This window comes from Nyctibius grandis, chromosome 2, assembly GCF_013368605.1.
Source record: "Nyctibius grandis isolate bNycGra1 chromosome 2, bNycGra1.pri, whole genome shotgun sequence".
NCBI classification, from domain to species: domain Eukaryota; kingdom Metazoa; phylum Chordata; class Aves; order Nyctibiiformes; family Nyctibiidae; genus Nyctibius; species Nyctibius grandis.
Genome location: NC_090659.1, coordinates 39,211,579 through 39,229,749, shown reverse-complemented (window position 1 = coordinate 39,229,749; position 18,171 = coordinate 39,211,579). Strand labels below are relative to the sequence as shown.

At 43.2% G+C, this 18,171-nt stretch overlaps 1 protein-coding gene across 1 annotated transcript; it reads right to left on the bottom strand.

The window, feature by feature from the left end:
- Positions 1–343: 343 nt before the first annotated feature.
- On the bottom strand, positions 344–18,171 carry ASB9 (ankyrin repeat and SOCS box containing 9). Its single transcript, XM_068423841.1, has 8 exons — positions 18,034–18,171; positions 11,553–11,632; positions 10,357–10,464; positions 8,999–9,149; positions 8,305–8,439; positions 6,724–6,915; positions 3,146–3,311; positions 344–1,924 (listed from the first exon to the last, which is right to left on the bottom strand). Exons 1-7 carry the CDS (start codon positions 18,125–18,127, stop codon positions 3,187–3,189), a joined length of 885 nt encoding a protein of 294 aa, XP_068279942.1. The 5' UTR covers positions 18,128–18,171; the 3' UTR covers positions 344–1,924; positions 3,146–3,186.

Below are 18,171 nucleotides of genomic sequence, written 5' to 3'. Positions count from 1 at the left end.
AAATCATTAAAAAAAAAACCAAAACAACAACAAACTAAAGATGGTGACCGTTTCATTTACATCTTTTCCTACTTTGTGAAATCTCAGGCTCCTTTTCACTAACCCTCAAGTGAGTAGAAAAATCATTACAAGAGTCCAGCTCTACCTTAAAACATCAGCAAAAGGCAAGATTTGCACAGTATTTTCATCTTAGTCTTATCTTTACTATAGGTCTATTTAAAGGCATTATTCTGTACACTACTCACCTGTAGGCAGCATTGCAAACAATTAGAGTTCAGTCCGAAACTTCATCGTATCAGACAATACACAAAATAAATGCTATCATTTAACAAATAAACGAAAATTTAAGAAGAGTATAAACCATTTATTTTTGAGCAAATAACGTATACAATTGTGGATTGGCTACCATTAAACTGCTAACAAAATAATAGCAAATAATCTGATAAAATATATTCCTGACAATTTTTCAAGTCCTGCATTACATTTGGAATGGTTTCAAATATAAAAAAAGGTCCAGACCTCACCTATAATGAGCTTATTCAGTTTGCATCTTGTACAACTTTTACAGTTTATAACTAGAAAAGTATTGATGCATAAAGCTGTAATTCACCAGTGTGGATCACAATTTGTATTAAAATAAATAAGCAAACATACTGAGATGATACAAGCTGAGCATACAGAATTAATCCGAATTATGCTTGATCAGAGAGATTCAAGTAAACAGTCACACTATGAAATTTCCAGAAGAAAAGCAATCTAGAAGCAACACTCTCACAATCTCCTCAGAGCAATTTTCTCCTGGTATTAGCATTACCCCTATAAACCCATTGGCTGAAATTACAAAATAAGATGCTTGAAGGTAAATGATAAAACTAGTACATAAAAGACTGGTTCTTCATCATCTAAAATATAATAAGCTGGATCTTCAGCTTTCAGATGTGTCACTAAAGCAGGGATTCTTCACACTTTAATCTTCAAAAGTTCAGCACTAGGTTCGTTGTCTGTTCCCTGCCTGTTCAATGCAGATTCAGCTTAACCAAGATACTGATTTCAGAAGGATCCACCTTTCCCATCCAAGATGCCTGTTTTCATTGAGCCTATGAAGACAGGTGTCTATTTTTCTTCACCAGCAGGAGGAAAAGAATATAGAAGGCCATCTTAAACCAGCCAGTGATTTTTACCTGGCTCAAACTATGTGTGATGAATTGGGTTGGATAAGTGAAGATTTCTAGGTGTCTCTATCACAAGCGGAATTTACAATTTAGTGTCCCACAAAACCAACAGAACTTCTCTTGCTGTGTTTGGTCATCATAAAAAAGATCAAACCATTGTACTGGATACCTGTAGCCAGCAGCTGTGTCATCCAGCTGAGGATTTGAACTGTAATTTACAACAAATATGAGCATCCAGGTAGCATTTGATCCATCCTCTTTAACTACCCATATGCGAAAGGAAGGCTTGCACTGCGCACACTGGCACACTAGTAAACATCACAATAAGTTGGTGTATTTGAAGGTTGCCAGTCTCTCCACTTACGAGATGAGGTCTCCTTATATCACATTGCTGGTGTTAACGATGTCATCAGAGTTTTCGCACACGAAGCCCACACTTGGCAGGAGTCTTCACAGTGAAGTCAAGAAGAAAAGGACCTCCAAAATCACCAAAGTGCATGGCCTGCACCTCCAACGCAGGGGCGACGTGGTGGTAGCCCCTCAGGGGAGGCGGAGGGTGCACTGCTGCTCCCAGGTGATGCAGACACACTGTGGTTCAGAGCTGGAGAGGGGACACAGCAGCTGGCAGAAGAGCTGGAGGTTCAGCATCCTCGCTCCTGCGTGCATCAGGCAGCCGATATAGCCAGGGGAGGGCCCGGGAGAGCTCAGAGCAGCTGTAACCACACTTTGATTTGTGGCAGCAGGATGTGTTTCTGGGAGGAAAATAAAAAGACACAGTGTTAAAGTTTAGCTGGAGGAAATATTTGTTCTTACGACTTCAGTGGAACAAGAACCACATATGTCATGTTTGTTTGAGAGACACATACACTGAGCCAGCAACCGAGCAGGGGGCAGAAATTATCCATTATCTTTTTAATTTGGAATGGACTTTAATTTCAGTATTTTCACTGTTTGTTTTATGACCACACAATAGATGTGTTATTATTACTGCTGCCATGGAAAATGCTATGAATGAGGTAGCACCTCTCCAAGAAAAAGAATTATCTCACTCTTAAGATGATCTCTTTTCTTGGGTGGGGAAAGGGGATAGAAGCTGTTGTTTTTCTGATGCATGCTGAGAAATGCTTAGGAAATATCGCCTAATTTTCAGGGCAGAAAGGGGGAGGACTCAATGCCTGCAACTGATAGCCTGTTAGCCTGTGTCCTTGAAAAATCATATGCTACAAAGAGAAAATGTGTAGTGTGGCACCCTTATGTCTCAAAGCACCAGGAATAAGTGATTTTAATGGATAATTAAAACTTTCCCCCCACTATTATTGCACTGTATGGAGCTGCCATCAGCAGTGACCTACTTGATGTCATGGCAGAAACGCGTATTTCAGACACTGGCCTAAATGCAGATGATTGTTGGTTGGTGCTCATTTAGCCGTAGTGTGATATACTTAGAAAATAAATACATCTGTCAGAGGGCCTCACTTGCTTTGCAAGTAGGTTCAGCTGGATTCCCTTTCCTTATCCGTACAGCGGTGTGGGTATGGCCCTCACAGATGACAGGCACGTGAGCGCTGCTTACAGAGAAAGTGTAGCTGTCCTTAGTGTCCTTAATATACACATAAAGTGCTGCCAGTGCTGGGCTGGGATATGTGTTTTCTTTGTAAGGGGCTGTCAACCACGAGCCCTCTGAAACTGTGCCAGGACACAGAGAATCAAGAGATCTATTTTAAAATGCTGTGCTCATTTTCTACACTTTCCTGAGGGCTCTTGAGTCGCATTTTCAAGCTTCACCATACAGCCATGCAGAATTGTTCCTTTCCAAATGATGGGTTTCCCAGGGGTGATGGCAGTGAGGACTGAGCTGATCAGTCCTATGCTTCTTGGACCCAGGGCTTTACTAGGGACCAGCAACTATCATAAATTAACATTGCAGGCATTGGCAACACTACTGATGAGAAAAGAGGCTTTCCTCAACGAACCTTGCGGTATTATGAAAGGCACCATTTTGAACAAGAAAGGCTTAAACGTGGAGAAGGAAATGTTTCAGCTCATCCGGGAGGAGAAGTCCAGTTATTTTTTGATGCTGCGTGTGTCCAAAGCACCTCCTGATGCACAGGCGGCACAGCTGCATCAAGGACAGCGGCCCTGGAGAAAGAGTGGAGAAGAGGTTACACATGTGGCTTTATCACCCCAAAACTGTAAAGCTGAAACAGCAGCTGTGCATCACCGGTCTCCCCACCTCCTGCAATCCACCCCATGCAGGGGGTGAGTGATCCCCAGGATGCTCAGCAATGAAAAGCCAGACCCGGGCCCACCAAAAGACATCAGCACACCTGCAATTCAATTCAAGCCTAGTCACTCTCTGTCATTACACGGTTGCAATTAGCATTAGCAGCGTCATTCTTTCCCTTTTATGCTGCATGAGTGTGATTTGTGTTGTCTGAGAAGAGATGATCGATGCTTCCTTCAAAGTTCTTTCCCCTTTCACTCCTTCAGTGAGATGCAAGTTTGCAGCCTGCTGCTTTCTTGAGATGTATTACATAATAGTGACAAACACATAGCAAAAGAAATACTGTATAAGGTCGTATTTAAACCTTCCAGATTAACTGGTCTTGTGATCATAAGTACAAGCCCTGCTGAAGAATCTGTGGTGCTTTTTTTTTTTATTATTGAAGTATGATGGCATTATACGCTTACCTGGGAGTTTATCCTTTTCAGGAAGAGGTAGATCCTGTGCAGTGCTTTTAACTGCAGCATCTTTCAATGTTCAGCCCCCCAATATGTCATTTGCACCCCGGTGTGCAGCACGCAGGGGTTACAAGCATGGTGGGTCACAGAGGGGCTGTGAGACGGCAGATAAGAAGGGCAAAGCAGGGGCAGCAGCGAGTGTGGACGTGGGGGTTGGGTGCTGGGAGTGGGGAATAGATAAGAAGAGACACTGTAAAAAGTGAGAGGGAGGTACTTGAGCTGGGAGGGGACAGTTTAGGTGCCACCCTCCATGCCTGCCTGCTGAGTGCGTAAGTTAGCAATCACCAGAGAGCTGAAACGTTAGTGCTGGTGGGGGAGTGAAGTGCAGCGGGAAGGAACAGGGGCTGCAGCAAAAATGTGGTGAGGTGGCAGCTTCAATCAGCTTTTGACTCTTCCCTCGTGCAGGCCACCACATTTCCAGCAGCTCTGCAAGGCTGAGGACTGCTGCATTATTTGAAGGGCGGTGCAAAGGGCTGCACCCTCCTGCTAGGAGTCAGCAGGTGATTTACCCTGTGCTTGGGTACAAGACAACAAGGCAAGCTGATACGCGGCAAGTGAGACTGGCTATTGCAATATCACATTACACGTGTGTTTGGCCACTCTGATCCCACAGATAAAATGCCCTGCCTATAAACATCTCATTTAAAAAAGCTTCCATTCAAAAAAAAACCGCCTGAAGAAATAAAGACTTATCAAAACACAAGCATTGTCACTATGCTGAAAAACATTTAGCAACTTCAAGTATACTCTTCAAAAAAAAAGTGCATTTTGGATCATTAGCTAGTTCTCCCACCCACGTGTAGGACTCTCTCTGAAGCACAAGCAGGGTATGCAGTGGTCCGGCAGCATGGTGAAATCCTGGGAAGGGAGACTACCACATGTACTACACCTGCTCTGGGCTAGTCCTAGGATGCCTCTGGGTCGGCACTCTCACCTACTCATCTCTGGTAGAAAAACACACTCCCTCCAGCCTGCCCTGGATGTGGCCATGGGGCTGCTGCCCTCCAGCATCTGTGACGGGGATGGAGAGGAGCCATGTGTGGAAGCAGGGCAGGAGAACAGCAGCTCAGCCATGCCAGTGCTGAGGGGCCGTGGGGCTGTGGGGTGACTCTGATCCCCACAGCACATCATTGCCAAATCTCCCTGTGAAACCAGAGGGGTAATGTTTGCACCAGTCCCCCAGGCTGCAACCGTTCAGCCAGCCAAAGAAAGCAGACATCAGCTGCCCATCAGGCATGACCCTACTCAGAGAAGGGCGTGCTGGAGAACATCAGAAAAAAAAGATTCAGCAGCAAAAAGCCCATCAGGCATTTATCATTTCTGACTTCAAATGCTGAATTTCATGTAGAAAGAGTTCCTTACTGCCTGAGCTTTCAGCACAGCCTGAGCAGCGCTTCTCAGGCTGGCTCCACAGGGTGTGCCTGAAAAGGTTTTCTATCTCAAATAAACGGGACACGTGGTGCCACAGGAGTCTAACACAGCAGGGACTGGAGCTTGAAAAGATCACCGCTTTGTGCACCGTAGACTAGGCTGGGAAACCAAATATCTGTTGCTCATACATAACATGCACAGCACAGTTGTTTTCACTCTATTATTTTCAAGTTGCTATTTCAAGTAGGGCCTGATTCATCACTTTATCATTCCAGTTTTACCTTGGTGTAAATCTGTTCATGATGACAATCACATTGGCGCATAACTGGAATAACAAAGTCATGGACCACACCATCAGCAACTTGTTTAAAATAATGAAAATTACTTGGTAATGTGCATAGTTTTCTCACTGAATGAGAATGTCTAAAGAAGAACACAAGAAAACCAACAGACATGAGAGACCTTATTCTAATTTTCCTGAAGACTGATAAGTAAGATTTCTCTTTGTAATTCATTAAAGTATTCATAACCAATAAAATAAAATGGATCTGGAAATACTTCATTTACAGGTACAAAATAAGCACTTCCTAAGGGTTAAGCCTAGAGTTTGATACCGCTGGATTATTCGGCAAATAATGTTGGCTTTTAAAAAAAGCATAGTTTACATACATACATATATTCATTATATCATTCTTGTGCAATTTTCCTTAATCCCCACAAAACTTTTAGATAGATATAGATAATTTTGCAGCTATGTAAGATCTTTGCCAAACAATAAAAGTAAAGGGCAAAGAACTAGAAGATCAGTGATTCAATATTTTTTTTATCAGTATCACATACATTAAAAATTTTCTGGTTGCAATTTTGCATTTATGCTTAGACTAGTATCTGGTACACATCTGACCCTCAGGACACTGTAAAACCAAAGATCCCAATTCTAATGCTCACCAGCTAGCCTCCACACCCAACAAAGGTGATTTTCTGCCTCCTTTTGTCAGCATGTACCAGATAACACTCCTGGATCTGCTCCCATCTCAGACACAAGGGAACTGAGAGACTCCCGCTGACTTCAGTGCTTTAGGTAACCAGAAAAAGCTACCATTAATTTCTAAGGAGCATTTTGCTGCTTTTTTTCACCCTAAACTCTAATTTGTGTTATATTGCAAGCTCCATACAATTGTTCTCCTATGCAGTAGATTCACAACCTGAAGGTCAAAAGATGGGTTATTGTTGTTACCGTTATCACTATTGGTGTGCCACTATATTCTGATGCTAGAGGACGTAGTTAGTGACCATGTATCAGCAAATGGAGGTAAACTTAGTTATCCTCAGAGCTGTAGCACTCGTAGCATGGAATAGCATAGCCTTTTGCAGCAGTTTCTATGTTTTTTCCCTAACAAGTCCCCAGTGAACAAATAAAACGAGAGCTAAGGGGCACCTTCTTTCTGCAGGAATAGACGGCCCACAGGGCTGCTGGGTGGGACCAGCTCCATTGGCCTCTTGCTTTCAGCGTTCTTCACCCAAATGTCTGCTCCAAAGTCAATCAGCAGCATCACCAGCTCCACACTGCAATTCCTGGCGGCTGCGTGCAGAGGGGAGTCCAGGCCTTTGCCGCTGTTCACATTTGCTCCTGAACACAGAGATGACAAAGAATAATGTCTACACAGTAGCCTATTTCCATTTCCTGCACTATCATCTCCTATTTCTCTGAGTAATCCATAAGTGCTGTAGCATCCACCCAGGGGTGGATTTCCTTACGTTCAGGCTTGATACTACAATTTTCACATGCACAACTTGCATTGGTTGGGGGGCAGAGGGGTTGTCGTTAAGAAAATGATCCCAGAGGAACGGTGCATGAGGCAGTCCTTCTCCCACAGTCCAGCCCTTCGATATCTTGAAGCAGGACAAAGATGTAGTTCCACCTACAGCCTGCCTTTGCTCCCCATCCCAGTGCCCAGTTCCCTTAAAATACATGCAGGGTTTCAAACTGCTCTGAACCAGAGTCTTAAGCCGGTGGGATTTTCAAATGCAAAATCATCTGTTGGGAAAAATATGTGAGGATGGAAAAGTTCTGGAGGTCCTTCGTAGAGGAGGATTTAAGCAAGCACCCTGATGAGTGTTCCCCCATCCATTATCCTGGGCTAATGGCCCCTAAAACACAACAAGGGTGAGCTGCAGAACCAATTCAATACTATTTATAATGTTTATAGTACACATTCTTATATATAGAAGGCAGCAGAAACCAAAATGGCAGAAAATAGAAAATAATAGCCAAACTTTTAATATTTAGATTATAAATGGTATTTGATTTCTTCCAAAAAAAAAAAAAGATCACTCTGCTAAACAGTGCATAAGGTGATCTAAATGTGTTTTGATTTCTTTTCAAAGCGGCTTTGTTGGTCCATCATTTTTGTGCTACCTATGTGGCTACTTTAGGTTATATGACCCCTTTGGTTAGAAGAGATGCGCTACTGTAGATAACAAAAAAAGGTCTTGTATGATCATCCAAGTGCTGAGACTTATAGCCAGGTTTGATGCAAAGAATATAGTACTGAACATTTTTCTGTGTTGGGTTTGAAATGTTTCAAACATTTTATGAACTCAGAGGGAATTAAAACATGTTTGCAGAAATACTATGTAAAAATGATTGAGTCAATTGTTTTGGGTAAAGAGGGAAGAAAGAGGGAAGAAAAGAAAAAAAGGAAATTTCTTTCCTACCCACTTCAAATAACTGCAGCATCACACACACAGACACTGGAAAGGATGCTGTTTGTTCTAGGCACCACCGGCCATGTGAAACTCAGGATCACCCATCATTTTGTTGGGAGCTGTAAAGCTGAGTTCCTGGGTCAAGATGACCCTGTTTACCCTGTGACCCCATTTAACCCTGGGCTGCCATTAAGAGTGAAACATCTCCAGGTCCCAGAGCAGGAGCTCCTCTAAATTTTTGATGCAAAGAGAATCTAAAGATAGATGTTACAGGATATGAAAGTACACTATCCTTTATTTTTCTTTTTACCTGACTCAAGCAGCTTCTTGGCACAGTTCACTTGCTGGTTCTCACAAGCTACATAAAGCGGAGTACCCAGATGCTTGATGTTGTGATCTATATTTACTCCATGGGACGCGAGGAATTTGACACATTGCACATGACCTTAAAAGGGATAAAGGAATATTCAACTCTCGGAGATCAGTCATTTTTCAGCCGTCCAAGTTCTCTATTGCAGTGGTGTAATTTGACAAAAATTCAATGTTTGTCAAGAGATGGTAGTGTAATACTTTTATCCACTCCAGTGTTTCCAACCTGAAAAACAGGAGCTGCAGAGCCACATTCAGCAAAACACGCTAAAGCCCTCGTGTTCTATCATCTGACTCATTTCAGATGTCTACTGAAGATGAGATGAATCAGGCCGTGTTTCCATTGCTTTTGAAGATAGTCAGATGATTCCCTCAGATGTCTACATTGTTGGCAGATGATTTGGACAATGCATCTCCTTCCACGTATCACCACATGAACTCAGAGGCCCTGAGAGCCCAGCTGAGCCACCCTTGATGAGCACCAGCGGTGGGAGAAACTGTATCACTCATGATGAAACTAACTAGGAAGGTATTTCACATGACCCAAATCAAGAAAATTATCTTTTTTATATCTCTTTTCCTCTTCAACACATTGCTAGTAACATGCAAAGGAGTGCTGACGCCCATAAGGTTACCTCTCTTAGCAGCTTCATGGATGGGGGATGCCAAGTCACAGGGTGGATGTAGGCTGGCCCCGTGCTGCAGCAATAAATTCAAGCAAGCCACACTGCCACTGACACAAGCACTGAACAATGGAGTGTGCCAGTCAACAGTAACTCCATTCACCTGGAGGAACAATAACACAATCAAGCTTCTTTTTTGTCTTCTCAGTATTTCAAAATTGATTAAAATTATCCAGTTTCTCAACAGAAAACATGATTCTCAATATTTTTATTTAATTCTTTGCAAAAACTGACTACTGCTTCTGAAGATTATAACTTTTTATTAAAAAGATCATTAAAAAATCTTTTTAAAAATTGCCCCCAAGTCTCTCCTCCTGCAAAAGAATGTTTAAGCAATGCCACTCCAGGGTCTCTTGGGAGTTACCAAGTTACCAAGTTAAATGTGTGCCTATTTCTCAGTTGACTCAGCTGAAACACACAGAATCACAGAATCACAGAATCACAGAATCACAGAATGTTAGGGATTGGAAGGGACCTCGAAAGATCATCTAGTCCAATCCACCTGCCGGAGCAGGATTACCTAGATCATGTCACACAGGAACGCGTCCAGGCGGGTTTTGAATGTCTCCAGAGAAGGAGACTCCACAACCTCTCTGGGCAGCCTGTTCCGGTGTTCGGTCACCCTCACTGTAAAGAAGTTTTTCCTCATATTTATGTGGAACCTCCTGTGTTCCAGCTTGCACCCGTTGCCCCTTGTCCTGTCAATGCCCTGTCAACACCTGCCCATAGTCCTCTCCTGAAACAGTCCATTTTTAGCTGAAAGTGTGCAGCCCTCCCTTTTTTAAAAAATTTTTAACTGAAAGGTAATATATGTATAATGAGTTCATTTTCTCATTCACTGTAATTTTGACATTAGCTTGAAAAGTAGAGGCCATGAGACACACCCATTTCACCACTTGCACATTGTTTCCATTTTCTTCCCATTTTATCATCAGTTGATTGTAACCATCCTACACCTCTACTTAAGACTGCACATTGACACCAATGAGATTAGTGTGTGCAGAAAATAAAATACACCCTTAACTGTTGCAGGATTATAAGCCCTTTGCAAGAGGAACTTCCCCTTATTCTTTCAGTAAATGGTGAGAATGTTGTACCTTCATCTAAAGAACAATAACTGTTGTTTATATCTGTGCTTTTTGGATTGCTTTATTAAGTGCATTTTATAGCATATGTACCTTAAGCAGAGCTAAGTACATTGTGTAAATCACAGCGATATGCTGACATGAAATATTACATCACCTAGCATTAAAATGTGATAATACAACATATTAACACTGGAGACAATGGTCTGTCCATCATGTACTCACCTGAGCACCATATTTTAATAGGACACTGGCACAAGCAGCGTGACCCGCTAGGCAGGCTTCATGGAGAGGAGACACCTGGTCTGCTGTAACAAGATTAACATCACTCCCCTGATGAAATAGTGGAAAATATCATTACAACCAACTACCAAAACCCCCTTACAAACAAAAAACCCCCACCTTTTTATCTCTAAAACTTTATGTAATCAGACCTTCTTCAACTGCCTGGAGTCACTCATCTCAACAGGTAAGCAGAGAAAGAGGCTGTGGTGCTTTGGCTGGAGTGGATACTGGCACAGCACACCAGATATTATGCCTTCTACACACTGCTAATTGGCGCAGAAAGCTGCAGGCAGTGGAATGTCCAATGGGACAATACAGACATACTTTTAGGAACTGAGCATGATTTTATTTCTACTACACCATGAATAGCAAAATCTGGAATAAAATAAAAAAGATGAAAAATTGCTACTAGAGTTCTTGGAAGGGTCATGACTGCTGCCTTTTTACATCACTGCTCAAGCCTTCTGACCTCCTGCCCACTGAGTCTGCGGTTGTTTGACTGGATTGAACCCTGAAATGCTTTTGTGGTGTTTTCTGCTCGTTGCAGCAAGGTACACTTTGAAGGAAAGTCAGCCCCTGCATTAGAAACCACTGGTTTGATTCTACAGGATCTTTTGTTTCTAGCAATCTTGGTGCTCCAAAAGGTTAGGCTGGAAGAGTAATACCCCTTCCCTTTCCATCAACTCCTCCACAGGCTAAATCCAAGAATTTCAAAGAAATGGAGCAGTGACGTTAGTGGGAGCAGGGGTCTTAAATACCCTCAGGCGCTTCAGAAACAGATGTATGGGTGGCTGAATTGAAGCCTCAACCAGAGCCTTGCCTGGGTCCGGAGCTGCCCCCCACCTGGGGCAGCAGAAGGAATCCCCCAGACACCCAGAGATCCCAGCAACTGGGGTCCCATTGCCTGCACCAGAATTAAAGTACGCCCAGAATATTTCAGTACATCACCAGCTTAGTGCACAGAGCTTGTGCTAGGCAAGGAACTGCTTGTAAAAAACAAAATATCTGTTACACACAGATTTTGCTTCATTCTGGTGAACATGATTTTCTCACCCTGGAGGTTTCACAGAAGCACAGACTGCTTTCAACAACTGAACAAACCCAGCAGAGATCGTATCAACCCAGGAGAGGGCTACCTGTTTGATGAGTTTCTTCAGAGTAAGCACACGCCCATGGATAGAGGCATCGTGTAAAGGAGACCAGTCTGAAACAAAGTCTGTACAAAGAGAAAGACAGGGAAAAGGCTTTCATCAGTTTTCTTTACTTCAGGCTGTGTGACCACAGTAAACCTCTAATTTATTACATGAACTGCCAAGCTTTCCTTGGAGCAGCTGCTGGGAGGGAGACAAGAGGATGGCTTCCTTCTGGGTGTGTTTTTAACTCATCCTGTGTTAGTGCTGAGCAGCTGCACTGTCCTTCAGAAGATGAGAGGGATTTGCAGAACATCACCTTGCTCTGACTGAGCTTGTCCCTCACTTTGAATTATTTCCAGTGCTTTTGTTTTCACAAGCTCATTACACTTTACCAATTAGTTCAAAAGGACTACTTTTTGAAGAGGGTATGGCTGCTCAGTCATTTACCCCTGCTCAGAGCTGGGCTAGAGTCAACAATACCTAACAAGAGAAGGTACCAAAGTACACGGAGATAAATTGTGTTACCTGTTGATTTTGCCTTTCGGTTTTCAGTGTTCGGTGTTAGCAGTGGTGCATTTTAAGTAATAGCTATATTCTCCACATTGTTGAAACCACAAAGTGAGGTACAGCACATGTATACCATACAAATATTAACAGAAGGGGATCTTCAGTATTACAGATTTTATGGCTCAGAGGCAGCTGACAACAATAATCCCTCTGGGAGACATTTGCCTCCTTCAGCATTCATTGCCTCAAAACCCAGTGTCTGGTCTCCACCAATGGCCCAGGTTCCCCCTGGGAAGGAAGACAAGTATTTCCAATGGGCATTTCACTCAACTTCTTTTGGAAACACATTTTTCTACTCTCTGGAGATGTCCCAGTCTCTTTCCACTAAGTACAGAAAAAACCCCAATGACCGACTTGGACGAGTTGCTGAGGTTTTCAGGGACTGTACTAGATCACACGTGTGGAGCAGGATACTTAACAGTAAGAAGTCCACCTTCAGCAACAAAACCTAATAAGCCACCATAATTCTTTAAAATCATTTTTATGGATTACTGGTGATGTCAGTGCTTATACAAGATCTGCAGATCTTGTCTCAAGTATGAACGTGCATGGGAGCGCCGAACCCCTCAAGGCCAATGTTCTGCCCCTTCTGCCTATGCCATGGTGTGCTGGAATGAGGCGATAACCAACTGTGTCAGCCATCTCCCAGCCTGCTGGGCTATGGCTCTCTCGTCTTCAAGCGTGCTTAGTAAAGAACATCACGTTTAAACAGATAAGATCTAGTACAGCGAGTCTTACAATGGTTTTGTGATTGAAAAACTCTGCACTAAGTCATGACCTGAAGATGGTGGTATCTGACATATGTTGTTTATCACACACAGAAGATCTTTGCCTGCATAACCATGTTAGGTAGGGGGGGTGACTTTTTGTCAGCATAGTGGTCGCAAAAGTTCTGCTGTGGATTTATAGTTATTCTTGCAAGACTCTTCTGTGACTGTGCAATACACTTGTCTAGAATTGTTCATATAGGCAAAATGATATTTCTGCTACTACAGTACACCATTTTTGAGCCACTTGATGTCCATCACAATGCATAGTACACTTTTGCAAATATGTACATACTGCATCTTACCGTCTCTGAACAATGGCTCATTGATGGACTAAACTAGGGTAAATTTTAGAGTTTCCCTTCTTGGACACATGAGTCTCTGTAACAAGCAGCTAGTCAAATTGGTAGTAGTCACCCATACATCACAAGAGGGAACCCAACTAGTCCCTGTGATAGTTCTTATTTGAATGAAGTAATTAAAAAAAAAATCTAGCAGAATAATCAAGACTTCACCTTCTCTTGTGAGAATCCTTCCCTAACAATGCCTCAGCATGCTCCTGGTTCATAGGAGAATCCCAGTGACATCCTGGAAATAACCTCAGGGTGGGTTTGAAGCCTGAAGGGGGGTGAGCCTGTGGAACAAGGCCCTTAGGAACAGGGGTCTCATCAGGGATGATTGGACAAGCAGCTGATTCACATTTTTCACCATTTCTCCTCAGTTCCCTGTCTCTGGTTATGACTGTTACCTAGTTAGGGGAAGGGAAAGAGGGAGGGCTTGCATAAAATACTAGATCATTCATTGGTTTATGCTAGGTTTATATTTACTTGATCTAAGCTATCGCTGGGTGCCCCTTGGGGACAGAAATGAGGTTTATTTTGACCATGACTACAAACAAGACGCAGATCTGGTGGCTGGATCTTCTGTTACCTGGTCGGTATATTCTGCTCATAGGTGCAGTTAAAATTACTATCAATCAGCTTTGAATTCTGAAGGAGAGATGCTTTGGAGAGCAGGCTGGAGGGAACATCAGCCCTGGGACTGTGCTTCCTCTGAGCACAGGGCACAGTCTCCTTCCTGCACTCTCCTTGGGGAGAAAGCTTGGCGCCTTCTCCTGCTCTTGGCATGTATTTGTTATAGCTGTGGGTTTGGGTCTTTTCCTTCAGACCATAAGTTTGTTGACAGGGAACTGGGAAGGTGTTTGGTGATCTATTGACCATGGCCTGCAGACTAGGTGTTTGGTGGACACTTTGAAACCTTCCATCTGCAGCCAGCTGCTGCCTGTGACTATGAGACTCTGTCAGAGATGGTGCAGACTTGGTAGTCTGCACTGCCAAGTAAAGAAAGCCAGGAGGATATTCAGCATTGAGCTTTAAGGAGGTGAAGATGTGAAGGCAAGTCAGTCTGCACCATTTGGTCTCAAAGACAGAAATGGTCCCAATCTCTTTTATTTAGCAGTATAGAAATAGCTAACAAGATGAGACTCCAGGAGGCAAATGATCTTTTCCAGTCTTGATTATTTTCACTATGAAAGTCAAAGGGGAAAAAATGAGAAACTGAGAAGCAACTCAAACTTCACAGGCACAGAAGGATTCATCAACTCAGATGTGATTCCTATTTGGGAGAAGCCTCAAAATTAGAAGGCCAAAATTAGAACCCCAATACAGCTTTTTGGGCGGTACCAAGTACATGAAATGAAGAGAGGAATGGACTCAGGAAATCTGGATAATGCATGTCAATTAGTTTTTAAATAAAATTGTATTCTTTGTTATTAGCATCATTTGAGCTCTGCCTGCCTCCTTCTATGTTCCGTGGGCCATGTCCCACAACAAACGTGTAGTTTCAGTAAGTTCACAAACATCCTTTGACTTTAGCAAATGGACAGCCATTTCCTCTCATAAGGATAGCCAAACTATGCTACAATTATTAAAGCACAGTATTGTTAATTGACTAAAATAGCTTTGCTTTAAGTGATGTGTGTCGAATGGTGCTTATCTGACCATGCTGTCGTTCTTACTGATCCTGCCTGTGTTACCATTGGTTGTGTTTCCAGGCTCTGTAAAAAGCTTTTGATTTTCCCATTTAGAAACTAATGCCATTGCCCAATCTGCATGAGTTGCAAAGGAAGCATGTTTATAGTAATTCTAGAAATCTAGACTGAGGAACAAGTTTTCTGAGCTGCAGCTTGATCTTTTTTTTGGCCACACAAATACAGGTGGGGTTTTGTGCAAACTACCAAGTTGTTATATCAATGTGTCAGCATTCTGGTGACAGAGGGAGGTGCATGGTCATGCCATCACATCCACGTGCAGAATTTATGCATTCAGTGCTTGCTTGAGAAAAGGCAGGTTTCTACTGAGACTCTAAAAAGAGCCAGACCAGACCATAGTCATCAATGGACTGGCCATTAGTTTGCAATTTTGCCAAGTCTTAACAATAAATTAAAAGATTGACCATATAATCTTCAAAAATAAGTGTCAATGGAAAATAAAAAGAGGTATGTGCCAATATGTTGTAATCCAGCTGGAAATTCTGCACTGAGAGGAACCGAGGCTTTTATCCTAAATGGAATTGGAGGCCAATGGTAGTTTCACACCAGCCTTGGCTACATTGGGAAGAGTGGGTTTAAAGGCCTGTCTGATGACTAATTGCCATGGTGTACTTCCAAATCTGCTGCCATGAACAGCATGGCCCCAAGCTACCATCTCTCCTGCCCTAGCTCCATCTGCAGCAAACACCTCCACCCTGAAGCAATGCCGGGGAGGCAGCCTCCCTGCAGAGGAAGGCAAATTTCCCCAGTTCCTGCACCCAGGGCATCACCCTCTGGTAAATCACAAAGTTTCTGTTTTCTGCCTGCTCCAGGCTGAACCTCCTGTTTCTTACACCTGGAAGAGGAGGGAGGCTGCCGTGGATGTTGGGGTCTCGCTCCCCACATCTGCACAGGACAGGAGGCATGCCATCAGTTGTATAAATGATCAGTATTTATACCATATGCAGGCTTTTGATTAAAGCCTAAGCAAATGCCAGTGCTAACTGGCCATGGACTTTTAAAATTCTGAAATAGTGACTTTTGGGAAAGTCCTCAAAACGCTTTGCCCACCAGAGCCGCCCATGAAGGAGCAAGGCCGATGTACGAGGGTGGCACAGCTGTGTTCACTGCATGTACCATCACAGCAACAAGGACTTCTGAGTGCCAAAAATACGTAAAACTCCTCTCTCACAGAGGAACGAGACCATTTATCCAAATTTGAAATTTACCCAAACCTTAGTCCACAGGCAAGCTGAGTCAGGCCTCAGGACCTTCAGCATTTAGACATCCAAAACCCACTGGCTTTCAGTGGCATTGGGTCACCTAGCTCCCCCTTCACTGCTGAAAATCCCAGCCAGCCCAGAGGTTACATTAAACCTCTGGTCATATTTGATTGCACTGCCATCACTTGGGCACGTGGACACGGGCAGGGTGGTGTATACAGAGGGAGTTTTATAGCAATAACCACACAAACATGCAAACCCTGACTGCTCACTGTGGACTGCAGAGCATTCACAGGACCTTTCTAGAAGAGCCCTTGTTTTTCTGGTGATGGCTGAAAGTATCTTTTTCCAGCCTCTGACCACGTGGAGGGTGTTGCACACTCCGGTCCTGGTTTCCTTCTGTGGTGGTCACGCACAGTGCAGCTCAAAAAGGGCTTTGAAATCCTTTCGGCAGAGGTATGCTCCTGCATACATATCTGCATACACATATGCCTATGTCACTATATATAACAGTATTATAAATGGTGTTTTTCATATTCTAAGGCTTTCCCCTAAAGTTTGTGAAATCTGTAGCCTAAGCCAAATACATTCCTGCTGTGAGTTGCCAGCAGAGCTTATTGACTCTGCTAAGGAGCAGGCAGACACAAGAGGAATGGACTGAACCAAATGATCTGTGTGCAGCAGTGCGACATGTGGGCTCCCCTCCTTCCAGCCTCTGTTTTGCTGGAGCTCATCTCCAGTGCAGACCTGGTTCGATTCATACTGTTAATAACATTGCTGTCCCTGCCCTCCCACCCCGGCCTCAGTATGTACGTATGTGACACGCATGAGGAGAGGCAGATAACATAGCATATACAGTGATCATCTAGTTTTAGGGTCCTATTTTCCTATTTGGTATGAACAGAAATGTCCTGAACAGCCCAGGAAAGGAGGGAGGACAGTGTAAAGTCACATTATCTTAATTTACCTCCTCATTCCTGCGGCACTCACCATAAGCTGAAGGAGTAGCTTCTCAGAAAACGGAACTACAGGGAACACATCTAGCTAAACTGTTACGTGAAGTTAAATTATTTCTCTTTTGTTACCATCTCATATTTTCAGTGGCTGTGGCCCAGACAACCGAGCAATGATCAGAGTGAGGCCATTTGTCTGAATAACTGTTCACCAGTGACCACAACAGCATTGGTCACAACTGACCACAATGCCCTGGCCATTGCAGAAGAACCTGCTAGGGCTGGTGGCTCAGCCTGGGCAACAACAGTTGGGTCTGCTTATCTGAAAGAAAAAAGAAAAGGAAAAGGATAAAGGGAAAATGAAAAAACAAAGAAAATTAAAAAAAAAGAAAATGAAAAGAGACAAAGAAAAAGAAAAAGAAAAAGAAAAAGAAAAAGAAAAAGAAAAAGAAAAAGAAAAAGAAAAAGAAAAAGAAAAAGAAAAAGAAAAAGAAAAAGAAAAAGAAAGAAAAAAATGAGAAAAGAAAGCAGGAGAAAGGAAAGAAGGAAAGGAAGGAGGAAGGGAAGGAAAAGAAAATAAAATAAAAGAGGAAGCTGAGCTTCAAGCTGGCACTAATCTAAGTCAAACATGCCACATTGCAACTTCTTTTTCAGCATGATGTGGTTCAAGTACTACATTTGTTTCCTCTTGTACAAACTGCAGTACAGAATCAGACACTTTTCTGTGACACACCAAAAAAACCCCAACTAAAAATTCAGTTTTAAATAGAAATGGCTTATTAAAATGCCTTCTGAAGTGCGAGGGCATGGGGATGTTGTGTGGGACTGACTGCAGACCTGCCCTGGAAGCAGGACATCAGGAGGAGCACACCACCGTAGCCTGACCCTGCCCTCTCCACTGCTGGCAGAGGTGAAGGCTGGTGGTGAGGCAGGAGTGTTACTTACCCCTCATCAGCGGGTTTGATAGAGACGTTGCAGATGCCTGGCCTCCGGCTCCTTGCAATTTGCCGGTGTTTTGATTTGTTCCTTCACCATCCATGTCAGCCCCGTCTGTCCAATTTCTGTTTTTTCACTTGGCAGTCG